The sequence below is a fragment of the Macaca nemestrina genome, chromosome 18 (assembly GCF_043159975.1).
Source record: "Macaca nemestrina isolate mMacNem1 chromosome 18, mMacNem.hap1, whole genome shotgun sequence".
NCBI classification, from domain to species: Eukaryota; Metazoa; Chordata; class Mammalia; order Primates; family Cercopithecidae; genus Macaca; species Macaca nemestrina.
This window is the reverse complement of record NC_092142.1, coordinates 55831477-55851326: the sequence shown is the minus strand read 5'-3', so window position 1 is coordinate 55851326 and position 19850 is coordinate 55831477. Positions and strand designations below refer to the sequence as shown.

Below are 19850 nucleotides of genomic sequence, written 5' to 3'. Positions count from 1 at the left end.
GATGATGATTGCTTAGATCCATTTACTCCTCAGTGGTTGCAAAATGGTGGTATCCTAATTCCATCTTTATTAGCTAGAATACTTCCATTCCAAGAAACTCTAAAATCAACTATGTAATTACCCTGAATAATGAGTTGGTTCTTTAGTACTCTCCAAAGGCAATCAATGAGTTTTGTTTTAGTATATAAACTCATAAATTTTAAACATATTTGATATGTTTCAATCCAATGCAATTATCCTAATCGATGATCAAATCATCTCATCTTTGGCCAGTAGAAGCCTCTTCAACTTGGTTTCTGGGTCCTTTTGACATGACTGTCCTAGCATCACTTGTTGAAAAGACTGTTCTTTTCACACTGAATGGTTTAAGTACCCTTGTTGAAAATCAGCTGATCACAGACACAAGGGTTTATCTGGATTAATAATTCCATTCCATCAATCTACGTTGAAAATCAGCTGATCACAGACACAAGGGTTTATCTGGATTAATAATTCCATTCCATCAATCTACATGTCTGTCATTAGGCCAGTACCAAATTCTAATTACTGTGACTCTGTAGTAAATTTTGAAATTGCAAGTGTGATTCTTCCAACTTTCTTCTGCTTTTTAAAGATTGTTTTGGCTATTCTAGGTCTCTTGCATCTCCATATGGATTTCAGAATCAACTAGTCACTTTCTGCAAAAAATTCCAGCTGGGATTTTGATAGAGACTGTGTTGAATCTGTACACCAATTTAGGGAATATTAATATATTACTATTAAGTCTTCTGATCCATGAACATGGGATGTCTTTCACCTGTTTTCTTATACAAATGATAGAGTACTAAACACTTTTCTCTACCCTGCCTTTTTTACTTAATATGTCCTGGAATCACTCCATGTTACTGTATACTCTCATTCCTTTGTACTACTGAAGAGTACTCTACTACATAGACATACTACATTATTCCACTAGTCACCTACTGATGGACATTTGTTTTCAATTTTTGCTATTACGAATAATGCTGTAATGAATATCCTTGTGCACAGGGTTTTCTTGGGTGTTTTTTGCCAGTATATCTTTGGGCCAAAACCCTAGAAGTGGAATTGCTGGGTCAATTTTGTTAGCTATGTCTAAATTTTGTCCCATGGTGCTGTACTTTATCAGACACATAAGAATGTATCCAGTGCCAAAATAATTTTAACGTATACCAGGATTTTGAGAATCTCAGAATTTAAAAATTAGCTACTAGAATTGTTAGAAAAGAAAGGTCATTTAAGTGGTGGACATCTGTAGAAAATGTTCAGTGTGTGGCTTATGCAGTATATGGCTTATATGATGCATATGCAGGGAGAGAAAGGACTGATGAAGGAGACAGGGAATCTAGGGTAGGGATGGCTTTATAAAGAAAGCCAGTACTAGAAACTTTCAGTCTGTAAGGGTGGAAAAATCCTTAGAAGGTTCCCTGCCTTCTACCTGCTTCAATTTCCAAACGCCAGGCAGTCCCCCATGAGCAGAAAGTCACGGAAGCTGGAGCCTCCTTCCAGTTCCAGGAGAGTAAAAGGACAAGGACTGTTCCCAGCATACATGGGAAGCACATAAAATGTCAGGAGGCCTGGGTTCAAGTCTCACCTGTCACTTACTGAAAATCTTGGATACATCACCTTTCCAAGCCTCAGTTTCTTCCTCTGTTAAATGTGGGGAAAAATGCCTATCCTACCTCTCAGGCACTGCAGACCAGTCAGGACAGTGCCTATGACAATCCTTCAGAAACTGAAAAGTACCATACAAATATGAGGAATTCTTACTAAGTTGGATTTGAAATTCCAGCCTGGCCACTCACTATTGACCTTCCTCAAGTTTAAAACACACATAACCCTTTCACAGGGTTATTTTTAAAAGAAATTACATAATGCGTATAAAGTGTGTGGCACGGTGCCTGACAAACAGTAAGAGCTTAAACAACATCTTATAGTATTATCACAAGGAGAGTTATAATGTGCTGTAAAACTTTGGGGAAATAAATGTTTACATATGCTTTGCATGAACATGGAAAAGTATGTGAAAAAATAAGCAAATTAATAACATTGGTTATGTTGGATGACAAAGTTAGGGAGAAAGAGTGACTACTGGCTTTTCCTTTATACACCTCTAGGTTGTCTGATTTCAGAGTCTGAATGGAAAAATCTAGTGCAGCATATTTGATGAGAAAAGAGGGGTATGCAATTGATGATGGGCACCCTCTGACCTCCTGGGCTCAAATAATCCTCCTACCTCAGCCTCTCGAGTAGCTGGGACTACAGGTGCGTGTCACCATGCTCAGCTAATTGTCTGTAGATGAGTTTTGCCATGTTTTCCAGGCTGGTCTTGAACTCCTGAGTTCAAGCGATTCACCTGCCTCAGCCTCCCAAAGTGCTGGGGTCACAGGCATGAGCCACGGCACCCAGCTCACTATTCTGTTTCAGTTGATCAATGTGCATATGAGTATTCATTCATTTTATTATCTATACCAGAGTCAGCAAACTTTTTCTGTAAACAGCATATAGTAAACATTTCAGGCTTTGCAGGGGACATGATCTCTGTCAAAACTACTCAACTCTCATACTGTAGCACAAAAGCAGCACAGACAATACAAATAAGCCTGGCTGTGTTCCAATAAAACTTTAAGGCTGGATGTAGCTCATGGGCTGCAAACCCAGATTTACATCTTTATATATGTTAGGCATACTCTTCTTTATGTGTGAAAAAATTGAACAATTTTAAAAGATCAAACACACTCATAAAAAAAGCTACCAAAGCTATTCTCTAAAACAAAATATTCAACACAGTGTATTTGGACAAATAAATAAATTTGGCACATAACATTTCAATCTTAAATCTATAAAATCTTAAGGACAGAATTTTCTTTCAAAACTTATTTCATGTAAGAAAATTTTTCCTACTCAGTTCTCTCTTCTGCCCTCATATTGTATGTACTAAAATATTCACACCACACTTTATGTCTCTGCCTATCAAGAAGATGGAAAAATACAGTCATCAGCCCTTTGGTTTCTTTTTAAGCACCTGCCCCACCCTATACCCATTCTTTCAACATTCCAACTTCCTCCTCCCTAAAATAATGAATTTGAGGTAGAAAGAGATGAAAAAGAATGGAAATTTACAAGAAAAAGAGCATGACCAATAATTGTTACCAAGAAAACATTTTCCCTTTTTGCTCTTAATAGGTTGTAAAGCTGATGCAATTAAATTATAACTATAGCAACTCAGCTGGCATCATGGGCCTTTCGCTTCAGCAGCATCTTTGCATACAGCACAAAGCCTGCATGCTCAAGACTGGGGGTAACCGTAGGCAGCCAGGAGAAGCAGGTAAGGAGCCTACAGGGAAGGCAAGTTAGCAGAAGTGTCTAAAGGCTGGTTGGGCTGTGAGAAAGCAGTGTAGGGAAGCAGTTGGCTGCACTTAGCTGCAAGGCTGCAGGGTGAAAAATCCCTGCCAGGGTTCCCCTGACTTGCCTTTACCAATGCCAACAGAACCAAAACCAACTAGTTATTTTAGAAAATAACATTTTGGGGAGGCCTACAGAAGAATTTCCACAACATCCTTACTGACTCGACAGAGCAGCCAAAACATTCAGCTCTCAAGAACAAGAATGTAGCCCACTCCTACATAATACTCCCGTGACATCTGTTAAATGCTTAGAGCAGACAATGTACCACATTAACACTAGCACTTAGTTCTTTCTCAAGTTCAAGGAATGAAGACTGAGGAGATGACTGACAATTTCCCATATTTCCTGCACAGAATTTCAGTGTCTTTCCAGACCCATCAAAGGTACAAGTAGCAGCACCCTCTCCATCCTCCCATGCCCTTCCATCATGATCAGAGGAGTATGCGCTCTGGAGTCAGCCTCACTAGGTATGAATCCTTACTTTACCACTCGCCAGCTGTGTGATCTGGAAGTTACTTGCCTTCTCTGAGCCTTTGTTGCTCAACTGTAATGTGGAGTTTGTAGCCTAATGATGATTGTGAAAATTAAGCAAAATCTTAAGTCTAGCCAAGCTTGTAACACACAGTAAATAATCAGTAAATCACATCTCTTAAGGAAAGCAGCATAGTTTTTTTCTGCCCCACTCCCCACATTATAAGCTCCTTGAGAGCAAGAACCATGTCTAATTCATGGTTGTCGCCCCAGAGATAGTCCAGACCTGGCACAGCGTGGATCCTAAACACATGTTTGTGGAATCAACAGCCCAACTGATGCTGTGTGGCAGCAGTGGCTGCCAGCCCAGTCAGTCAGCACTTTTCCCCAGCTGCACTCTCTTGGGGCTCACCCACTCTCCTGTTCTACAATCAGCTGGGGGCACTGTATTTCCAAGGCCTTTCAGAAGCAGCCTCCCAGGTCAGTGAAAACAAGCAGACAGAATCACTCCTCACTTGGATGGTTTCACATCACTAACTGCTCATCAATTTCTTCCAAATGCTCTTAAAACCTGTCCTCATCACTGAGTGCTCTCTGGCTTTGAAGGTAACACTTATCTGTGGGGCCCATATGTATTAACATAACAGGAGCCATTTATGACCCAACGGTCATTGACCCCAAGCAGGAACTACTGTGACCAGATTCAGCATGACAGAACTCTTTTACCCCCTCCTACCTTGTGATCATCTCTCCCTGTGATATCAGCTCATCATCTCTCCCTGTGATATCAGACAGGCTAGAAAACCTGAGAAGCAGGGAAACAAACCAAGGCTGCTGTCCTTTTATAAAACCTTTCTGAGTTCCCAATGATCTGGCTAGTGGCTGTCATTCACAGATTGGATCTGAATTCAAGGCAGGAAAGAAGAAACAGATCCTGCCCCTAAGCCACCCAGTACTAAAGGGGCCTCCCTACCAGTACTCACGCCTTGACATCTGCCGTCTCCTGGGACGTGCGTGTGAGGGTACGGGAACGCAGGCGCTCGCCCGCCTGCTGGATCTCCTGTAAGTTCCGCTCCACATGGGGAAGCTCTGAGATGCCCTCAGTCTCAGCAGCAAGCTGTTCAGCTTGCTGAAGGAGCTCACCAAACCCCTCAGTATCCATTGGAGATGCAGATCCTAGATGGGAGAAAAAATGAAAAGATCTAAAACAAGGGAAAGACAGGTTTCAAACACTGCCTGAATCTGTTACAAGCTTAACGAAACAGCAGAACTTTTTGTAAACAGACGAGGACACAGCTCATCAACAAGCAGGATTTGTTCCTGAACATAGCCCAAAAACAGGCCTGACAGAGAAAATGAGTCAGGCTGTGAAAAAACAGATCATTTCTGTGCATATTGACAGCCCCGAGATTGATTTCTGCCATCAGAACAAATGCATGGATATCAAGTCACGGACCAGAATTCCTGCCTCCTTCCACAGACTCAAAGCAGATAAGGAAATGGAAACCACTGTGGCAACCTCTAGGAGGCTTAAAGAACAGTCACCTTATACCTCTTATTCTTCACCCATCTTAGAAAAACACTACCACCCCAAAAGCACCAGGCAATTTATAAGACCTTATCTCAAATGATCCTCACAACCACTCTGTGAGGCTCCTGAGCAGAAAGAACAAATTCCAGTCCACAGAGGCTGAGTTACATGCCGAGAATACTCTCTACTACCAGGAAAACAGGTAATCTTTGGACTAACCACCACTAACTCTCCCTCTCTCCCCTACTGTTATTCTAATACACCTGCTCCTTCACTAACATAGAATAAATTCTTTTTTTTTTCTTTTTTTTTTTTATACTCATGTCCAGGTCTCCAATCATACATTCTTTATCTTACAAGGTTACTGAGAGCACAGATCTGTGCCTGCTTGTTATATACGACATTCAGGACATTCGATTTGTTACTGTACCTGCTACTTTGAGAAATGCCAATAGTACAGAATATATACTGCACTATTCTTACATAAGATTCTTGACCAAGAGAATGTTTTTAACTCCTACCACTAATTAAATCAACAGAAGATAAAAAGTAGCACCATGGTAAGAAAATTGGCTGGGCATGGTGGCTCACGCCTATAATCCCAGCACTCTGGGAGGCCTAGGTGGGTAGATTGCCTAAGGTCAGGAGTTAGAGACCAGCCTAGCCAACATGGCGAAACCCTCATCTCTACTAAAAATACAAAAATTAGCTGGGTGTGGTGGCACACACCTATAATCCCAGCTACTCGGGAAGCTGAGGCAGGAGAATCACTTGAACCGCGGGGGCGGGGGCGGGGGCGGGGGGGGGGGGGGACGGAAGGTTGCAGTAAGCCGAGATCACACCACTGCATTCCAGCCTGGGCAATAGAGTGAGACTGTCTTGGAAAAAAAAAAAAAAATTACATTGCTAAACGGTTAATAAGAAAATTTTTTGTTAAAAAAATTACTTGTACAATAGCTCTTGTTATACTTTTTTCCTTTTTTTGGGAGACAGAGTCTCGCTCTGTCAGCCAGGCTGTAGTACAGTAGCGTGATCTTGACTCACGGTAAGCTCCGCCTCCCAGATTCAAGCAATTCTCATGCCTCAGCCTCCCAAGTAGCTGGGATTACAGCGTGCACCACCACACCCAACCAGGGTGACACTACCGGCTTTTTTGTATTTTTAGTAGAGACAGGTTTTGTCATGTTGGCGAATAATTATATGTCAGCTATGAAGCACAGGTTAATTGTCAAAAGGACACTGTTACTGCCATAAATCCATTAAGAACTTTTAAGAATGAGCATTAAAGGACATTAACTTTAAAGGCAAGGGAACAAGGGTAAAGCAAAAATAGCTCAGCTGGAGTAAACATAAAGCCACTTTGGTATTCTTTATGAAGTTCCAAGCTGACTTTAATCTTCAAGAAAAATTAACATACACAATAACTCTTAACCTCAAGTTTCTAAACAAATATTGTAATTTTTTTTGACCCAATATAATCAGGCTGTAATTTGCAATCTTTTTTTGTGAGAAAATCGGGATGGGAGAATTAGGAAGGTATCCTCAGGGAGAGAGGAAGAAACACAAGAATTTTGAGGAGAGGGGCATTTTTAAACAACTACTCCGCCCTGACAGAGAAATGTGTTTTCTCAGGAATGTTCAAGGCCAATGACATTCTACTAATTACACAAAACCATGGTCATTCACCAGAAAGGGAAAAGAAAAACAAAGCATTCCCTTCTCCGGATCCCCACCCCACCCCCGCCCCCCCGCCCCGCCCATTATTTTTACTCTAAGATAAACATAATTTTTCTAACAGAGTCAAGAAAAAGAAAATACTTTTTTCATTCATGAGGAAAACTTTGGAAATCCCTAAATAAAGAACCGAATGAAACAAAAATTTTCCATTATTAAAAAAGAAGACAAAGAAAGATAAAGGAAAAAAGAAATACATCTAATATTTTATTCCTATGTCAGACAAAGGAAATGCTCAGCTTCTCAAATGACCACCCTACCCCAAAGATTTTGAGCAATGAATTTGGTATAAGTAATTAATACAAAATCAGTTATTTACTTTAGTATGGTCTAATAAAGATTTTTTTAAGTTAATTATATATAACGGTTTTGACAATGGTAAAATAAAGGTTGAATCTCTGAACAACATCCTAAATGTAATATCCCAAAACTGGGCTCTAACTTTTCATCCACAAAACCTGCCCCTTGGCCTTCTCAGTGTGTGAAGACTTCATTACTCAGTTGTTTGGACCAAAATCCATGATGGCCCATAACTCATATCCTACATCCAATCAACCAACAAAGCCCTTCAAATCTACCTTCAAAATACATCCAGAATCTGCCTGTCCTCACCATCTCTACCTGGCCACCTCCCCACATCCAAGCTGCCTCCCTAGACTCTCTCAGCAGTCTCCCTCCCAAACCTCCCAGCTTCAGCCCTTGCCTCCCACAGTCTATTCTGTCTATAGCAACCCAGCAACCACTGATCCTTTTACAGTCAGTCAGATCACATGCCTCCTGCTTAAACCTCTTGTACAGAATGAAACCCTACAAAAGGGGCCCCACCTCCTCTCATCACTCAGACTCATCTCCAGCCCTATCTCCACTCCTTTCATGGGTGCCAGCCACTCTGGGGCCTCTTTGCTGGTCCCCAACGGATCAGGTACATTCCTGCCTTACAGCCTTTGCGCTCCGTGTTTCCTCTACTGGAATGTTCCTCCCCCAGAAACACTCAAGGTTGACTCCCTATCTGTTTCAGTTCACCTATCACCCTGCCTTTGAGGCCAACCTAGAAAGCTGTTTAAAAGTACAAGCCACCCCCAGCAATCCCCCATCTCCTTTACTGTCTGTCACCTCTGCAAGAACATAAGCTGCACAAGCACAGTGTTTTGTTCACTGACGTACCCCAAGCTTCTACAACAGTAGAAGTGCCTGACACATAGTAGGTACTCATATTTTGAATAAATATGAGGGGTTTTTCTTCCGTTGGTGAGAGTCTGTCCTTCTCAAAGGCTTCCTGCACTCCCTTGCCAAACAGGCACCCACTAGCAAGCAGAGACCTGAACAAAAACATTCCCTTCCAGTTGGTATCAGACTACCAAATGATACTTAACATTTCTGAGGCAGCACAGCATAAGGCAGTGACAGTCTAAATGGCATGAATTCATATCACACTTGGTCCAGACTAGTGCTTTCCCTCTAAATATCAAGACCAAAAACCAGGTGAACAGAATTAGAAACCAAAAGAAACAGACACATATAGAAAGAATTTTGCTACAAAACTTCAGGGTAGAAGTAAAGAGAAAATAAGCTTGTTTTATGTCTGCACAGCAGAAAAGAGAGGTATGTATGAAATACTACATTTGGGAAAAACTGGATGTCCTGCATTATTATTCAACCAGTAGAAATTAATTATACAAAAAAGTTTTATTAAAGTTTCCAAATTCATACATTTTTTGCTACCCTCATTGTGCAACTAAATCTATACTTTGATGTATTCATCATCCCACTGCACTAAAATGCTTCAATTTATGCCTAATTTCATAAATTTAGGACAATTTTTATCCCCACCACAAAATATCAATTTAGCCACAAAATATAGAGATTAAACCACTAAATCAACTTTGAACAAGAGACTAAAAACTAATCATGAAAATAACCTCAGTAAGCTTTGTCCAGTAGAGACAATTAAAACGATCTATGGGGGAAAAAAACTGAAGTCCAAGCCTTGCGTTGGGAAAATCTGGCCATGCAGCCTGGACACCAGCTGCATCCTTGGGGAACTATGGAGGAGAGGCACAGGAAGAAGCAACACTAAGAAACCATGGAAGCAGGAGCCGGAGCAGTCAATGCAGCACAAGTGGGGCTGCACAGGAAAAGGCCAGCAGGGACAGCGGAACAGCACCAGGGCTCCTTTACGACAGCAGTGACTAAGCTCCAGGGCGTGGTTAGGAATCCTTTGGCAAGGCAACACTGGCAGGCACTTCAGAGAGCATCGCAAAGTATCAGGGCCTTGGGCAACAAATTACTCTCCATGTAAGCAGGACTTGGCAGAAGTGCTACCGAGCCTCCATAGAAACTCCTCAACAACCCGGGCAACTGAGAACCTTAAACTGAATGGCAAACTTATCACTGTTGTTAGAAGGCAGGATTGGTTACACTTGTCGGGGGAAGGACAGAAGGGGAAGGATGAGGACGGCTTCAAGGGGGCTCGCAATTTTCAGTTTTTTGATCTAACCATTGGTTGACAGTGTGCTCACTTCTCAGAAAATTAGTCAATCTAGACTCACGATTTGTGTATCACACTTCAATAAAAAGTTCCCCGCCCTGACTGCTGCCACCAAGCAAACAAAGGACAATGACCCGCCTTTTTTCTGAAGCTACAGTAGGATACCCCACTATGCTAAAAATAAGGAATGTTATCAGTGGAAAGGTCCCATAATGTAGATCTCTTCACCACACCTAGAGGACACTGAGCAAATGAACTAAATGAAAAAAGTAAAAGCCACAGTTTGAAAGAGAGAGCTCCTACCTAAAGCTAAACCAAGGGCTGGCCAAACTTCTACTTCCTTATGCTGGTCTGCGTTCACCTGTCATTTAGTGTCTAAAACACATGTCCCTTTAGGGCATATCAACATTCACAAATGAGGTGGAAAAAATTCCCAAACTGCATATAAGGTGAAACGAACTAAATATAAAGGCAGAGCAAAAATGCACAAAATAATTTCAGTTCATTTACTATTAACATGTGAGTCTTACGAAAAATAAAATCATTTCCACATTCCAAATATATTAACTATGTTAAATATTTAATCGAGCCAGAAAAGAGTAGATACTTAAATATTCAAACAGCTAAACACTTCTAAACCATTGTAAATCAGTATTCTCTAAGAGTGGCCCCTTCGGGATTTTGTAGATGGTCTGAATCTTTGTCTGTTATAGTATTCATGCTTATTATATTAAAATCCCACATATCTGCTTTCTGATATTATTAGTTCATTGGTTTCTTTTATTTTTAAAGCACCAGCCACAAGTAGAATACCTCCTTCCTTTACTCAGGCCTTATGGACTCTCAAGCTGGGGAATCATTGAGTCATCCCAGAAATAGCTATTATTCACTAGTTCTCTAGACTTAAGCCTATGTTACTCCCAGGATATATTCCAGAAAAATAAAGCACCAAAGCCGACAAAGAGAAACGGAAAATGAAACAAAGGAAGTTATAAAAGAGCCTCAGAGCCATCCATCCTAGACATATCTGTCAAACGCTTGCCCAGTTTCTAGTCTCCTAGGGCAAGAGTGAGCAAACTTCTTCTGTAAAAGGACAGGTAGTGAGTAGTTTGGGCTTTGTGGGCCAGGCTCTGTAGCAACTACTCAACTGTGCTGTTATAGCTTGAAAGCAGGCACAGATAATATGTAAACCAACAGGCATGGCTGTACTTTAATAAAACATTAATCATGAACACTTAAATTTGAGTTTCATATAATTTTCACATGGTTATAAAATATTTTTCTCTGGATTCTTTTCCCCCCAAGGATTCAAAGATGTAAAAATCCTTCTTAGTTTATTTGGCACATAGGCCATAGTTTGCCAACCCTTGGGCCTAAGGTATTGAAGCTAGACTTGATAAGTAAGCTACCCTAACTAGGCCCCAGTGTGAAAACATTGCTAAAAAGATAAAATGAGTGACACAATAGGTGTGTTGCCATCTTGTTTCCTCTTTAAACTGTTCATTTGGAAAGCATATTTGGGGAAGAAATCTGTTTTGTAAACGACGATGCCTGTCCCATTGACCTAATGCACAGGATGCTAAAGGGAATTCACTGCTTTTTGTAAGTATAATGGAACATATTAAACCCATGTGAATTTTCCCTTTTCCTTATCACCCACAATCCAAACAGCACATTTATCCAAGAAATACAAAGGGCTGAGAAAAGGATGAAAGAATAAAGACAAAGCCATCTGTCTTTTCTGCCATGTTAAAGAAATGTCTCTCCAATCACTGACTTGCATGGGGAGATGACACCAGCTATTTTCCTGCAGAATTTCAGTACAATCAAACAATACTGACTGAGGAATTCTAATTTGGGTAACATACCCAAATATTGTCTCTTTCAACTTCAAAGATCATGCAACCTAAAAAAGACAGTTGTTAGCACTGTTATTTTTTTTAATGTTGTCAAAGGGGGAGATTTTATATACATCAGAGAAAGTAACAGATGTTGCTATTTATATCTTTTCTTCCAAATGTACAACTGACAATGTTCTTCCTTTTTTGATTATTTTAAATAATTATTTTTGATTTAAAAAATTTTAAATAACAGTAAAATAACAGTAAACAGTACTGTTTTTAATAACAGTAAAAGAAATGGAAAAAAAAACATATTTTAGACAGAATGGGTGAGAAGATTACACTGTGAACCCAAACACCTGGTTCCAATCCAGACTGTTCATTGACTAGCAGATAAACTGATCTCCCTCTGAGATAAAACCCCAATTTCTCTGTCTCAGTTTCCTCATCAATCAAAAATGATAATTCCTGCCTACTTCAAGGAGCTGTTGATACATAAAAGTATCTTATAAACTCTGCTGATTTATATCATTGTAAAATGCTATTTTAGCTTTTTTCCAAAGTTGCCAATTTGGCAACATTTTATCATTTAATTATAAACATCTCTGCTTCAAAAAATCTTTTAGTAAATATTTAATCCCAAATTATAACTTATTTAATCACAACTTTGTATCATTAAGAAATTCTGGAAGACAATTAAAACGTTGAAATGTATGTTGTATTGTCCACTACCAAATATGCTTTTTATTATAAATCCAGACTTCCATAATGAAGGTGTGATTCAAAAGAAATTTAGCATTTAATTTTAAGCAGAAACTTTGCCCTCAAACCTTATTAATCGCATTATGACAGGAGTAAAACACAAGAATGGTGTTCAACATTCTTGTGAATGATTCTGATTCTTTGATTCTTTTCTCATCCAAGATTGATGAGAAAAACCTCACTCAAGGTATCTAAAGTTTAATATTGATTCTGTTCTCCTCTCTTTTGAATGCATAAACTAGCTAGATAACAGTATCATTCCACTTTTTACTATTATCTGTCAGCTGTCAGTTACAATAACAACCCCCCAAAAATTACATCTTGACATCAGTTTCAGACACCTCTGGAAGAGAGAGGAGAGGATAAAAAAATAATTGTTGTTGGAAAGTTCTTTATAGCCCTGTGAGACTAAGTAAAAGAGTTAGACCTTATCATTATTCAGAAGGTAGAGTTCTGGAGAAAACAAAGACCTAAAATAAATTAACCTAGACAGAAGAGAAAGACTGGGGTGATTTAGTAGCAGTACTGCCCTCAATGACTCAATATTTGCAATAAGGAATGCATAGTATCAGCTTTCCTGATACATAAAATATCACTTGTATTATTTCCTCTTCAATGAGCAAAGAGAAGTAATAACCTGGCATCACAAAGAAAAATAAATTATCCACATAAGTAACTTTCTGATAAACTCTTGGCTGTCCAGTCCTGCAGAAGGCCCAGCTGGGAAGTGCTGTGGACTACAGCTTGGCTCCATCGCATACCAGCCCTCTGACCCTGGGGCTGGATCCTCTCTGGATGAGGGGGTTGCTCAGGTGGTATCTAAGAGCCTGCTCACCTCAAAGAATTTACAAATGTGAGATGTTTTAATAAACTTACTTGATGCTTCCTGGGAAACAGCCGCATTTTAGTGGTGATGGAAATTATCTGTACAGAGAACCTTAGGAATGATACCAGCTGTCTTACAACTAGCATACACGGGCAGATCGCCAAGTCAGCCCCCAAAGGCCTTTGGCTTTGGCTCTGGCTCTTGCTCTTCTCTCTAAACCAATGCTACTCAACTCTGCCCCACAGGGGACATTCAGCAATAGCCAGAGACATTTTTGCTTGTCACATCTTGGGAGGCAGAAGGTGTGCAGATTGTAACAAAAGTCTGGGTTCCTCCCACAATAATTTTAAAACCACTGCATGTACAGAATTATCCCACTTGGGCTTTTTACAGCAGTATATTCCTACCTTGGTAAACACACAGCAATGGAAAAGATCAAACTACAGACTACACAGAACATGGATGAATTTCACAGACATCACAGTGAGCTGAAGAAGCCAGATACAAAAAGAAAAAAAAAAAAAAAAAAAAAGCACTGTATGACTCCATTTATATGGATCTTAAAAACAAGAAAAACTAATCTATGGCGCTAGAGATCAGAATACTGGTTATCCCTGGGGGAGTGCTGATTGGGAGAAAGCACAGCAGAGCTTTTTGGGTAGTAAGGACTGAATTGTGTTCTCTCAGAATTCCTATGTCGAAGCCCTAGCCCACAATGCGATGGTATTTGGAGATGGGGTCTTTGGTAAGCAATTAGACTCGGATGAGGTGACATGGGTGGGATCTTCAGGATGGGATAAGTGTCCTTAGACACACCAGAAAGCGTTCTTTCCTCCACCTACCTCTCCCCACACATACACATCAAAGAAAGGCCATGACTACACAGTGAGCAGCTGGGAAGAGGGCCCTCACTAGAACCCAACTATGCTGGCATCCTGATCTCGGACTTCCAGCCTCCAAAACTGTGAGAAAATAAATTTCTGTTTAAGCTAGAACAACAGATATTTTGGTATTTTGTTACGGTGGTCTGAGCTGACCAAGGTACCAGAAATGCTCTGTATCTCAATATGGACAGTGGTCACAAAGGTGAATAAATGTGTAAAAATTCCCTGAGCAGTATACTTAAGGTTGACTCACAGTTTTTTAGAAGGAATAGCAAGAAACAAAGCACTAACTTAGCAAGAAACAATCTAGCATTACGAAGGTGAGAGTTGGGAGACTTTTCTACTTTTCATTTGATTCCCTTGTCAGTGCAAATTCCTTTCCATGAGTATATGTGATCTTACATAATTTTTAATAACTTGTTAATTTTAATATTGCTCTAAATTCCCTACTTCAGAGGGTGTGTCTCACCACTGCCCCTGAAGCCTCAATGGCAATGACTGTCAAATCCACACCTGCCCCCGAGCACTCAAACTCCAACCCTGAGTTTCCAGGCACCACTGGTGCATCTCCTCTCAAGCACATAACTGTCACACCCACCATGTCTCCAAATGCAGTTATCCACCCCCAACTCCTCCTCCGCCTTTGCCCCTGGCTTCTGTCTCTCAGGTTCTAACTCACCCTTCTCCTTTGTGTCTCTGTGTACCCTCAGATTGTTTACTTACAGGTGTCCCTCCACTCTCAGACTCAGAAACCAAACACATGTAGGTACATTTTTCCACAGCAAGCAGGCAGGTATTCCTCATTATCCAAACTATTGCTACTCTCTAGCTAAAACTCAGGAAATGAAATACTATAGACTCAGATAACATGAGATTCCTCTCTCTCCAAACTCTCATTATCGAAACAGATTGATTGATTGATTTTTGAGATGGAGTCTCACTTGGTTGCCCAGGCTGGAGTGCAATGGCGTGATCTCGGCTTACTGCAACCTCCACCTCTGGGGTCCAAGCAATTCTCCTACTGACTCAGTCTCCCGAGTAGCTGGGATTACAGGCATGTGCCACCACGCTGGGCTCATTTTTGTATTTTTAGTAGAGATGGGGTTTCACCATGTTAGCTAGGTTGGTCTCGAACTTCTGACCTGAGGTGATGCGCTGCTTCAGTCTCCCAAAGTGCTGGGATTACAGGTGTGAGCCACTGTGCCCAGCTCCTAAACAGATTTAAATAGCATGCGGTATTTGTATTTTTGCAACATCCTCTAACTGTTGCTTTCACCCCCATCACTATCACCCAAGGCCAGACCTTCATTCCCTTAAGTCCAAGTCCTTCTTAGATGCTAGAACATGGCCTTCCTCCTTCTAGCCCTGCCCCCCACTCCATGCACCCTACTCTATCTTCCTTTTTTTTGTTTTTTTTTTTTGAGATGGAGTTTCACTCTTGTCCCCCAGGCTGGAGTGCAATGGTGAGATCTCAGCTCACTGCAACCTCCACCTACCAGGTTCAAGCGATTCTCCTGCCTCAGCCTCCCAAGTAACTGGGACTACAGGCACGCACCACCACACCCAGCTAACTTCTGTATTTTAGTAGAGATGGGGTTTCACCATGTTGGCCAGGCTGGTCTCGAACTGCTGACCTCAGGTGACCTGCTCGCCTTGGCCTTCCAAAGTGCTAGGATTACAGGCGTGAGCCACTGCGCCCAACCCCATCTCTCTTTCTGACATGGCTGTTGCCCCTGCTCAAAAAAACCTCACTGGCTCCCACGCACAGGGATCCAGGTGAGATACTGCTTTTAACTTTCTACCTCCCAGAGTAAACCTTGTGTACCAGTCACCTGATTTACTTGGTCCCTGACCATCCTTGTACATGTCCTGCTCTGTGCCATTTTTCCCAAAAAGAAACACCTACCCAACCTTCCACAGCAGCCCTGAGCTCCAGCCAGCTCCTTCACTCTTTAGCTGGATGACTCTGCCCTCCTCTGGGCCTCATCTGTGAAATGGAAAAATAACTGTATCTCCTTCACCTGTCACATAGTAACCACTCAATAAACATTAGCTATCATTTTTAGCACCAACTCAAGTCCTACCTACCAAATGGTCTTCCTCAATACACATTACCTACAGAAATTTTCCCTCATCTAAATTCCTTTTACTCCATTCATTTGTTTGCCCAACATCATCTCCTGAGCTCTGTTTGCGTATGAGTTCCCACTATGGGCTTTATTTGTATAACCTAATGTCATCCTCACAGCAGACCTCTCGTGTCCAAAGGAGCCGACTGGTACACGGGTTTTTCAGCAGGGGCAACAGCCGTGTCACAAAGACAGAGATGGGCACAGAGAGTAAGGTGCATGGAGTGGGGGGGGGGTTAGAAGGAGAAGGCCATGTTCTAGCATCTAACAAGGACTTGGAACTTCTCCATCATCCTCATTTCAGTAAATGGTATCTTCATGCTAGAAGCTGCTCAGGCCTAAAAGCTTGACATTGTCCTTGACTTCTTTTCTCCTCTTATACCCTACATTAGCAATTCATTTCTACACTACATTTATTCATATATACATAAGTCAGACCCACTTTTTGTCTCTTCTACCACTATCATCCTGATGCAAGCCACTCTCATGTGTCACATCTAGGTGATACAGTAGCCTCTTGTCTCCCTGTTCTTACTTTGTCCCCTCCCACTTCCCAGCCTGTTCTCCACACCACACTGGGAAGGAGCCTTTGAAGGGGCTCAAACCTTCAATAGCCCCCAACACTCACAGACTGAGATCCAAAGTCCTTACCCTGTGCTATGAGGCCTACATGACTGCCTCCTGACCCAACTCTTCTGTTACCACTCTTCCCCAGGATTATGTGCTTTGGTGCTACGACCTTCCGCTCTTCTTCAAATACGCTAAATACACTGCTGACTAGGGCTTTCACAGTCACTACTTCCTCTGCATCTGCAGGAATATTCTCCTCCAAAATGCCTACCTGGCTCACCCCCTTAATTCCTTCAAATCTCTGCTCAAAGGTTTCCTTTTTAAAGAAGCCTCTCAGCACACCCCAGCTAAAGCAGTCCCACTGTCCACTCTACCACATTTCTGTTTTATCTCCTTGGTAGCACATTATCAATTTCTGGCATCACATGTCTACCTGTTTGTTCATTTACTGTCTGTCTCCTAATAGGTTCCTTGAGTCTGGGAACCTGGTCTGGTCTGTCCACAGCCCCATTCCTCGTGCACTGAACAACAGCACCTAATGCTCAATAAATATGTGTTAAGTGAATGAAGGAAGAGAAGACTGTAACTTTGGTGTACCTTACAGATCAATGTAGGAATTTCTGGCAAGGTTTTAGGAAGGTTCTTCTGGCAGTTAGCAATGCGTATGGGGGATCTAGTTGTTTGAGGGCACTGTTGAAGCTATAAAAAAGTATAAAGCTACAAAATATTTCAAACTTTATGTTATTTAGGGGAGAAGAGATGTAGGTATTAATAGACATTAATATAAAGCAAATAAGTGAGCTAGGAGGACTCTAACCTACCAAAACAAAGGGGATTCTCATATCTCTATGTCCAGCCCAACTCTTTTCCCAAGCCAGTATTTCCAACTGTCCACCTAATACCTACACCTGGATCACTCATGGATGCCTCAAACTACACATGTCCCAAATCAGACTCATCACTTCTCTCCCCTTAGCCACTGCCACCACCAATGCTTCCTTCTCGTGGGTTCCCAGTCTCTTTCGGTAAAACAATTAGCATGCAGTCAAGTAAGCCAGAAACCACCTTTGAGTCCCCCCGGGGTCCCTGTTCACCTCCTCAATACTCAACCAATCTCAAGATCTACTTCTCAAACCTTTTGCAAAGTCATACCCTCATCTCTCGCCACTTCTCTGACTTGCATGCCGACTAAGCCTTCTTGTTCCTCCAACCAGCCTCCCCATGGTCAGGGAGGTCTTTCTGAAATGCTTTCCTGCCTTAAGTCCATCAGGGACACCTTCCATCCCCTACAGAATAAGATGCTCATGTTTTGACAGAGCTATAAAGGGTGCTCTCCACAGAACAGACACTGCCACCCTTACTATCCTCATCTCTTGCTACCTTCCCCCAATTATACCCTAGTAATTCTCTATTCTTTGGGATGCCTGTTTCCTCCCTTCATACTCCTGTACGTGCTAAGTACACACTCTCTATAACACATCCCCAACCCTATCTTGTCACATGGGGAACTCCTATGTATGCTGCAGCCAGCTGGGAAAGTCCCACCTTTGCCAATCCCCTCCCACACTATTCTGTATCTTCTATACTGTTCTTCCCTAGTGCAGTAGTTGTGATTATTTCATCACACATATGTCTCCCTCTCTAGCGGCAAATTTCCTATATGGTAAGGTCCACAGATGCTCAACTCTGAGTCTTCAGCATTAAGTCTGGCACATAATAGGTACCAGATACATGTTTGTTGAATTAAAGTGGCCTGTTCCCTGAACACACCTTGTGAAAGATCTTCCTTCTAACTCCATATTCTTTAAATAAACTTTTTCATGAGGAGTGACCCCTCTCACCTTCAGATCTTTGCTCCAACCTGTCCCTCTCCTTGGCACATCCATTAACCTTATTTTCTATGTTAGTCCATCAAGAAGCTGGTTCAGACCCTCAGACTCACTACATCTCCAGCTGCTCACACTGCAGGGGCTTTGCACTTGCTCTACCCCCTACCAGCAGTGCTCTCAGATAGTTCAATGACTTGCTCATTCATTTCAAGCAGGTCTCTATTCAAATATCCCTGTCCTCCTTTAAGAAACAGCCCTGACATCACACTTCCTATCTGTGCTTTTATTGCTAGTGGTACCCTCCATAGGCATATCAGTTCAATGAGGGCAGGCCTGTCTCATTCACCACTGCATCCCCATGCCTGCCAGAGTGCCAGTAACATTCATCTAGTTCATATTTTTTGAGCACCTACTGTGTGCCAGACCTAGGTGCTAGGAACACATCAGGGAACAAAACAGATAAAAATCTCCTCACATTCTACAGGGGAGGACAACAATACACAAGAAAAATACATAAAATATAAGTGCTAAGAACAACTAAAGCAATGAAGGGAGGTGGGAAATGGGGAAAGCCTCACTAGGTACCTCCCTAGTAAAGACCTGGAAGAAGTGAGTGCAAACTACATGGATATTAACTTGCAAGCACAAAGGCCCTAGGCCAAAGCATGTCTAACGTGTGGAAGGAGAGGGAGCAGAAAATGAGACTGAGAAAGTAACAGTGGGTCAGATTATGTAAAGCCTTATAGCTCACTGTAAAGGGGTTAGTCTATCATATTAATGAGATGGGGACCCATTGGAGGGATTTTTTTTTTTTTTAAAGTAAAGGAATGATACAATCTGACAGCCTGTGTTTTAAAAAGATCCCTCTAGCTGCTGTGCAAAAAACAGGGGCCAGGACAGAAGCAGGAAGACCAAATGGGAAACGATTTCAATAATCCAAACCAGAGGTGGTGACTTGGCCCAGGGTGGCAAGTACTATTTGTGGCGTTAATCACAGAGGGCTGGGTGTGGTGGCCCACACCTGTAATTTCAACACTTTCGTGGGAGGCTGAAACGGCAGATCACTTGAGGCCAGGAGTTCGAGACCAGCCTGGCCAACATGGTGAAATCCCGTCTCTACTAAAAATACAAAACTTAGCCAGGCGAGGTGGCACACGCCTGTAGTCCCAGCTACTTGGGAGTCCGAGGCAGGAGCATCACTTGAGCCTGGGAGGCAGAGGTTGCAGTGACACAATGACACGAGATCGCACCACTGCACTACAGCCTGAGCAACCGAGGGAGACTGTCTCAAAAGAAAAACAAAAAAAAAAAAAAAAAGGAAAGAAAAGAAAAAGAAAGAGAGCAGTCAATGATGGCTCA

General features: G+C 41.8%; 1 protein-coding gene across 3 annotated transcripts in view; it reads right to left on the bottom strand.

Annotated features, from left to right (window-relative positions):
* LOC105494044 (nucleoporin 93) overlaps positions 1-19850 on the bottom strand; it is a 113636-nt gene that overhangs the window by 92492 nt on the left and 1294 nt on the right. For 2 of the 3 annotated variants that reach the window (XM_011762142.3, XM_071084570.1), the window contains one exon: positions 4881-5073. In XM_011762142.3, coding sequence (XP_011760444.1) covers positions 4881-5059 — 179 coding nt within the window. In that variant the 5' untranslated portion in view covers positions 5060-5073. Of the gene's footprint in view, positions 1-4870; positions 5074-19850 lie in introns of those variants that run through there. The other variant, XM_011762143.3, reaches the window with a different exon arrangement.